The sequence below is a fragment of the Eutrigla gurnardus genome, assembly GCF_963514095.1.
Source record: "Eutrigla gurnardus genome assembly, chromosome: 3".
NCBI lineage: Eukaryota > Metazoa > Chordata > Actinopteri > Perciformes > Triglidae > Eutrigla > Eutrigla gurnardus.
The window spans coordinates 5,858,388-5,866,374 of NC_139917.1; the positions used below are offsets into that span (position 1 = coordinate 5,858,388).

The window sequence follows — 7,987 nt, forward strand, 5'->3', positions numbered from 1 at the left end:
CTTCCTGAGGCTGAGACCGACGAACGACTTCTGGGAGGACGGGAAGCGAGAGAGAGAGAGAGAGAGAGAGTGAGTCAGGTCTTCAGGATATTGCAGGAGATGAGGAACTGCAGGGAACACAAGGTCATCACGACCTACAGGAGCAGTACAACAATCAGACATCTGATGATGAAGGACTGCAGGAATATGGAGATACAGACTCTGAACATGGCCGGTCATCACCTTGGACAGTGGATTCTCACCCTCAGAGACAGAGACAGCCTCCAAGGATGCTGACTTATGATGCACTGGGACAGCCTACGATAAGACAAGCTGGTATGGAGCTAAGCACTATTAACTTCCACTAGAGGTTTAAATGTTTTGTTTTTTTTCACTGACAAGAGACATTATTTGGGTCCAGACTGACACATGGACATTCATGCTCCCCTCAGGATGAACCCTGCTGACCTGGGAGGACTCGGTCCATCTTCCTGTTTGTTAGCTGCTTGCAGGTGTTGAATAACTGACCTTCACCCTCATATTTAATTGGATGACTTTGATTCAATGATTCTATTATGAGCTCTGTGTGAGTCAGGAACAGGAACATCAGAGTGAGTTTGGATGCGTCGTCCATGTGAGCCGGGGTCTGGCAGACCTGGATCCCTCTGCTCGTTTGAATGGATGGGGGGGCGGTGGTGTGGGACGTAGGCCTGGACAGGATCTCCTCTTTCTTCTGGGTGTAGAGCTCCTGCAGGACCAGACCCTGCTGGTGCTCCCTCTCGGCCTGGAGGCTCTGCTCACACCGAAGGTCCTGCTGCTGCTTCATCTGAGCCTTCAGGTCCACCTGGTACGCTTCAGAGCTCTTCTTCTGAAGTCTCTTCTCCTCCTACTCCGTCAGCTTCATCTCCTCCATCAGTCTGCTCAGCTCCTCTTTCTCTTTGGAGGACTCCTGCTCAGCTCCTCTTTCTCTTTGGATAACTCCTCCTCCCTCCTCCGCTGCTGCAGCTCCTCAGATAGATGCTGGCGGTACCTCCTCTGCTCCTCACGCAGCTCAGCCTTCCTCTGAGCAGCTTCCTGCTTCTCGTCGACTTCCTGTTGGAGCAGCGTCTGCAGGATGTCCGTGTCCAGCTGCAGCTCGTCCTGCTGCTCTCTGGCCAGACGCTTCATCTTTAGTCGTAGACCCCGGTCCAGCTGCTGCCTCCTGGTCTGCCGGTCCTGGAGGGCCTGCTGCTGCTCACGCTGCAGCTGCAGCCGCAACATGTCCTGCTGCTGCAGCATGAGCCGGGCCTCCTCCTCCCTCAGCTGTCTGTCCTCCCGTCTCCGCTGCTCCAACCCCTCCACCTGTCTCCTGAGGACGTCCAGCTGCTGCTGCTGTTTCTGCTGCTCGCTCCTCCGTCTCTCTCTCCTCTTTTGCCCGTTGGTCGGCCGCCCACAGTTCAGTGAACACCTCTTCCTCCTCCTCCTCTTGCTGCCGCTGCTGCTGCCGGGTCCTCACCTGGGCCACCCGCTCCACACTCAGCTGCTGCTGCCGGAGACGCACCTGAGCACCGCGCAGCTCCTCACACTGCTCTCTGAACAGCTGCTCCAGCTTGTCTGACACCAGCTGCTGTCTCTCCATCTCTCTCCGCTCTCTCAGCACTCTCGTTCGCTCTCTCATCTTCACCTGTCTCTCCAACGAAGTCTCCATTTTCTCCTCCATCTCCTGCAGGAGCTGCTGCTCCTCTGTCTCCAGCAGGAGACGAAGCCTGTCCCTCCTCTGATCCATGCGGACCTCCTGCTGGTCCAGAGCAGCCTGGACTTGTCTCTCCACGGCCCCTCGCAGGAACCGGCGGTCTGAACTTTTCAGCCACGACGCCTTGATGTTGCAGGACTGCTGGGACTTCGTGAAGTCCAGGACCTGGTCGCGCATGGTGTCCTGTTTCTGTCTGTCCAGGACCAGCAGGTCTTCAGACCTCGATGACGGGAACTTGGCTCTCACAGCGACGGAGTGAGGCGTCGGTCCCGTGAACTCCCGACATCTTGTTCTTCTTCTTTCACTCAGCAGCATTTTAAACTCTACGATGAATTATCACAACGGAGACGAAGTCTTCCATCAGCACCGGAACTTTCAGGCGCAAGACAGGGGGGAGGGCCGTTCGGTTACCATGGTAACCACAAACACGGAGACGCCGGGAGCCAACAGCGCCCCTCGCTGTCCGGTGAACAAACTGGTCATCCTGCGGCGTGTGTAACATGGACGCAGCATTCTGTTGGGGGGTTAAAGCTACTGAAATAGCCACTGATTTTCACTTTGTTGAATATATGAAATATGATTAAAACCATATGCCATATTGCACAATATTCTTCTGCTTCATTTTCAGCTGTAGCCATGTTCTTTTTGTGCCTGTGGGATTGCAGCTGAAACGAAAAGTTCCAGTACTTTCAGTCGTGCAGGATGGCAATTGAACCCCAGCAGTCTGCGCATTAGACAGCATTGCAGACCATTACACCGCTGAGCTGCACCGTTAAGCTGAAACGAAAATGTCATTAACTTTGAAATAAATTGAGTGTTTCATTCAGTCTTACTCAGGACTCTGGCAGCGACAGCATAGTCGGAAGGCATGTGCGTAACTCGTTGTCGATCAACTCAAGTTGATCGACTTCATTCGGAACAGCTGTTCTGGAACCAGAAACTCAGAGTTTCCATCTCAGGGTCTACTCAGAGTTCAGGGTTAAGTTCAGAGTTTGTTAAACCTGCTTTCTGGTAGACACCCAAGGTCAGCAAACAATAAAGTCTTAAGACATAAAAAGTCTGAGTTGCAGACTTGCTTATATGCAGTCTAAAAATGGGAAAATATATAAAAACTGTCACATCCATCAAAGGTTTGAAAGGTACTTGATTTCAGACACATATTACTCCAAAGGCCGTAGATGGAATAGATGCTCCAATCCTAATCATGAATAATTACATTGGTGCTGCAGGGATGAAAGTACATAGAGTTTAAATTACTTTTAGCACTGAAACTGTTCACTCACTAGAAATATTACCTCATAATATATGATGCATTTAGTCAATGTCCATTCTGCATAATTTCTTTGTGTATTTTTCAAAAATCAATGCAATTTGTCATTTTTTACATCTGTCTGTTGGTTTTACAAAACATTAACTGATGGAAAGTATGAAATAGAGCTTGTGACTAAATCTTATCAATTCATCTGATCGGCAGAACATCATATCTCCACCCTACCTGCATCATGAATAAAGTGTCACTGTCAGCAACAGTGGCAAAGTGTCTGAGGCAGTTTCCAAGTTTCATAATGAACAGTTATAGTACATAAAATACACTTTCTAATAGCAGTCTTCCCGGGGGACTCAGCTCAGCAGGTGAGGTACAGCTGCTCAGGGAGGGACCATCCACTGTTGAGACCCCCGGAGTCAAAGCGACTGCTGGCTCTAGTGTGGCTTGATGGCTCTGGGTGTCACATGGCTTCAGTGTTACAGCAGCCCTCGGCCAGACCTCACGTTTTCAAGGGCCGATGTGACCCCTGAGTGGCTGTTCTCAAAAATGATGGGCAGAACATGTATCGCAACACATCAATCAATAATGACTCAGTGCCATCTTTGAGGACACAACGTTGATTTGTTTTAAAAACAAATGACTCTGAAAAGCAACTCTTATGGACATAAAAAATGTACATCTGTCGGCGACAATTTAGAAACAGAAGGCATACTCTACATTGAAATAATTTATTTAAAGGCGCCATGTTTTTTTGTCACGTCGAGTGACTTGTGCCAAGAAAGCATGTAGAATAAAAGAAAATGTCCTTAGGGCAAAGATCAAGAACAGACTTTCATGTGGGCAACAGTATTACAGTCCAAACACCTTGAGTCAGGTGAGCAAGTCAGGAACAGGCAATAGGTCAAACATAGGGAACTGATCCTGCTGATGATGTGTGTGGGCATCAGCAGACTGAAGACCAGGAAGCCGAGTAGCCAAACCACTGTAAGGCAGAGGAACTGATGTCCTCGGGAGCCATGGAGACCACTTCTTCTTCCTGGGACAAGGCACCACTGGACATGGCATGGTGAGACCAAATGAAGGTTGGCTGCTAGACGTTAGTGTAGTTCCTCATGGGTCCATTGGAGACAGGCCACGGTGCAGGTTGGAAAGTAGCATACAGGTAACAATGACTCACGGACTGCACTATCACTATATTCTATATAAACAATGGAACAAATGACACAGTCATTTGAAAGATGCTGCTTATTGTTATGCTCAGCTCTTAGGGGAAGAGGGGAGCAAAATAATATCAGTTGTTATGAACTATGAATGAAAAGGGCCAAAGTGTGCTGTCCAAAACAAGGAAACAAATGTAACAAAAGGACAACTCCACCAAGCATTAAACTGTTCTAACTGAAACAGAATGTATGGAAATAAAACCTCACTAATCTACAACCACTTGGGCGGAATGAAAAACAAAAGCACAGGCAACAGCACCCCTACACCTAATGTGTCTAACCACAAACAAAACAAAGCTGTGCACAATGACGAATCAGCAGCTAACTAAACCTGGCCCAGTCCAAGAAGTCCAGTCTGCTTTCAGCCAAACACAATACAGAAGGGAGCTGAACTCTCCGCCTCAGTCCAGCAAGCCAGCTATGCTTTTGTAGAGTCCAGCTGAGTGGTGGTGGACAACCAAAGCCAAACCAGAACAAGGGAGGCAGAAACACCAGGAAGAGGCGGACCTGAACAGAGCAGGGACATGGCCGTTTCTCACACCAGATGTTTAGCCTTTTTGCATTGTTAATGTAATAATCTGTGGGGTGGAGCATCATAGTCGTTGAAAAGACTCTAAATGTAAACATCTTGTAATATTACTTGTTAAGATGTTTAGCAGTAGCTGGATTAGAAAAAGGACGTATGTTACATAATAATACATTTATTTTGTATCGCGCTTTTCAAAGGATCTCAAAGACACTTTACATATACGGTTAAAAATCAATAGAGATGAAGTAGTGGATTAAGGGGGGTTGAAGGCAATTCTGAAGAGGTGGGTTTTGATGAGTGATTTGAAGGTGGTCTGGTCGGTGCAGGCTCGGATGTGTGGGGGTAGTGAGTTCCAGAGGGAGGGGGCAGCAATTGAGAAGGCTCTGTCGCCCCAGGTACGATGCTTGGTCCTGACAGGTGGGGAGAGGAGGTTTGTGTCGGAGGAGCGAAGGTTACGGGGGGGAGAGTGTTGGTGGAGCAGGTCGGTGAGGTAGGAAGGGGCCTGGTTGTGGAGGGCTTTGTGGGTGAGGAGGAGTATATTCAATGCGTTGGGGAACAGGGAGCCAGTGGAGATCACAGGGGTGATGTGGTCACGGGAGCGGGTGTGGGTGAGGAGGCGGGCAGCAGAGTTTTGTATGTATTGCAGTTTGTCAAGGATTTTGGCAGGTGAACCGTAGAGGATGCTATTGCAGTAGTCTATTCTGGATGTGATGAATGCATGAATCAAAGTTTCGGCAGCAGAGAAGGTGAGGGATGGGCGGAGACGGGCAATGTTCTTGAGGTGAAAAAAGGCAGTCCTGGTGGTGTGATTGATGTGTTGTTGAAATGTGAGGTTGCTGTCGAAAATGACTCCAAGGTTGCGCATGTGCAGGGACGGGGACAGAGTGGAGTTGTCGACGGAGAGAGTGAAGTTGTGGGTGTTTTTGATGAGGGATTTGGGGCCGATGATCATCATGTCTGTTTTGTCACAGTTGAGTTGAAGGAAGTTGTTTTGCATCCAGGTTTTTAATTCAGTGGAGATCTGGACGTCGTCAGCGTAGGAGTGGAAGTGGAGACCATGTTTGCGAATAATGTTGCCGAGGGGGAGGATGTAGAGGATGAAGAGAAGAGGACCAAGCACCGAACCTTGGGGGACGCCTTGGGACAGAGGAACAGTGGAGGAAGTGCAGTTATTAATGCTGATGAATTGCTGTCTGTTGGTGAGGTAGGAGCGGAACCAGGAGAGTGCAGTGCCAGTGATGTTGTAGTAGTTTTCCAGATGGGAGAGGAGAATGGAGTGGTTGATGGTGTCGAAGGCTGCAGTGAGGTCAAGCATGATGAGGATGGTGAAGTGGCCGGAGTCAGAGGAGAGGAGGAGGTCGTTGGTGACTTTTAGGAGAGCTGTTTCGGTGCTGTGTTGTGGGCGGAATCCAGATTGAAATGGTTCATACAGGTGATTAGAGGAGAGGTGGGTTTTGAGTTGAGCAGCGACGACACATTCCAGAATTTTTGACAGAAAGGGAAGATTGGAGATGGGCCGGAAGTTGGACATGATGTCGGGGCTGAGACCTGGTTTCTTGAGGATAGGGGTGACAGCAGCAAGTTTGAGTGGAGTGGGGACAGAGCCAGAGATGAGGGAGGAATTTATGATTTTGACGAGGAGTGGGGTGACGGATGGAAGACAGGTTTTGATGAGAGCTGATGGGATGGGATCTAGGGTGCAGGTGGAGGTTTTCATGCCGTTGGTGAGTTGAGGTAGGTCCATGGGAGACAGCAGGGAGAACTGTGACAGGCACTGAGAGTGTGAAGGGGTGGGATCCAGTGGTGGGGTTGAGGGAGCCGGGGAGGTGGTCAGGTTGCTGTAGATGTTGTTGATTTTATTTTGGAAAAATGACAGAAAGGAGTTACATGTTTCCACTGTGAAAGCTGTAGAGATGTTATCGGGGGGGTTGAGAAGTTTGTTGATCGTGGAAAAAAGAGTCTTGGGGTTGTTGGAGCCAGAGTGTATGAGGTGTGAGTGGTAAGTGGACCGGGCTGTGTTGAGAGCAGTTTTGTATATATGGAGAAAGTCTGTGTAAGCGTGGAGGTGAACTGTTAGGCCGGTTTTATTGTAGAGTCTTTCCAGTTGTCGTTTGCGGGATTTCATTTGATGGAGTTCAGGGGTGTACCAGGGAGCTGACTGGGTGAAGGTGACTGTTTTGGTTTTAGTGGGAGCCAGTAGATTGAGACAGGAGGAAAGAGTGTTGTTGTAGTAGTCCACAAGGTTGTTGGGATCATCGGACAGGGGGGGAGGAGAGATGGATATTGCACCGGTGAGAGGGCTGAGGGGTTGATGGACTTGATATTTCTGAATGAGATTTTGCATTTATCTTTTGGGATAGGGATGGGGATGTTGAGGTTGATGATGATGGCGAGATGGTCGGAGATGTGGAGGTTGATGCTGGAGAGATGGTTTAGTGTGAGTCCAGTGGAGCAGACCAGATCGAGGATGTGACCATGGGAGTGGGTGGGGAAGTTGATATGCTGTGCGAAGTTGAAGCAGTGTAACAGTTCCAGGAATTCAGTGGCAGGTTTGCAGTTGGTGTCATTGATGTGAAGATTAAAATCTCCGAGGAGGAGGACAGAGGGTGAGATGGCGCAGAGCTGGGTGAGAAAATCTGTGAAGTCTGAGAGAAAGGTGGGATTTGGTTTAGGAGGGCGGTAAATAATGGCAGTGACAAGTGGAGTAGGACCAGGGAGTTTGAGGGCAAGATGTTCAAAGGATGGGGCGGCTGGGGTGGAGATGGTGGTGATTTTGATGTCCTTTCTGTGGATGGCAGCAATACCACCTCCCCGCCCTTCAAGGCGGGGTTTGTCCGTGTAGGTGAATCCTGTGGGTGTGATCTGGTTAAGTGAAAAATAGTCCAGGGGTTTTTGCCAGGTTTCAGTGATGCAGAAGAAGTCCAGTTTATTGTCAGTGATGAATTCATTCAGAATGAGAGTTTTATTGCTGAGTGAACGTGTGTTGAGCAGAGCCATTTTCAGGTGTCGTTGTTTTTTGGTTGGTTGGGAGGACTGAGGGAGAGGACGGAGGTTGGAGAGATTCACGTGTGGTTTGTTGTGATGACGTTGTGAGGGAATACTGATGGAGGCTCTGTGGGTGATTATGGTTTGTATGGGTTGAATTTCTGGTGAGAGGGTTAGTGACGGGTGTGGCCTGCAGGGGGAGCCAGCGGGGGGAATAGTGCTGTGGGTTGGTGGAGCTGTCGGCGGATGTTCAATCACACACACCTGCATGACTG

At 49.2% G+C, this 7,987-nt stretch overlaps 1 protein-coding gene across 1 annotated transcript; it reads right to left on the reverse strand.

Annotated features, from left to right (window-relative positions):
- Positions 1 to 900: 900 nt before the first annotated feature.
- LOC311010861 (cilia- and flagella-associated protein 53-like) lies at positions 901 to 2,099 on the reverse strand (the record flags this gene model as incomplete). Its single annotated transcript, XM_084005505.1, is given in 2 exon segments — positions 901 to 1,375; positions 1,377 to 2,099. Coding segments are annotated over 2 exon segments (1,125 nt in total). The 5' UTR covers positions 2,027 to 2,099.
- Between the last annotated feature and the right edge of the window lie 5,888 nt (positions 2,100 to 7,987).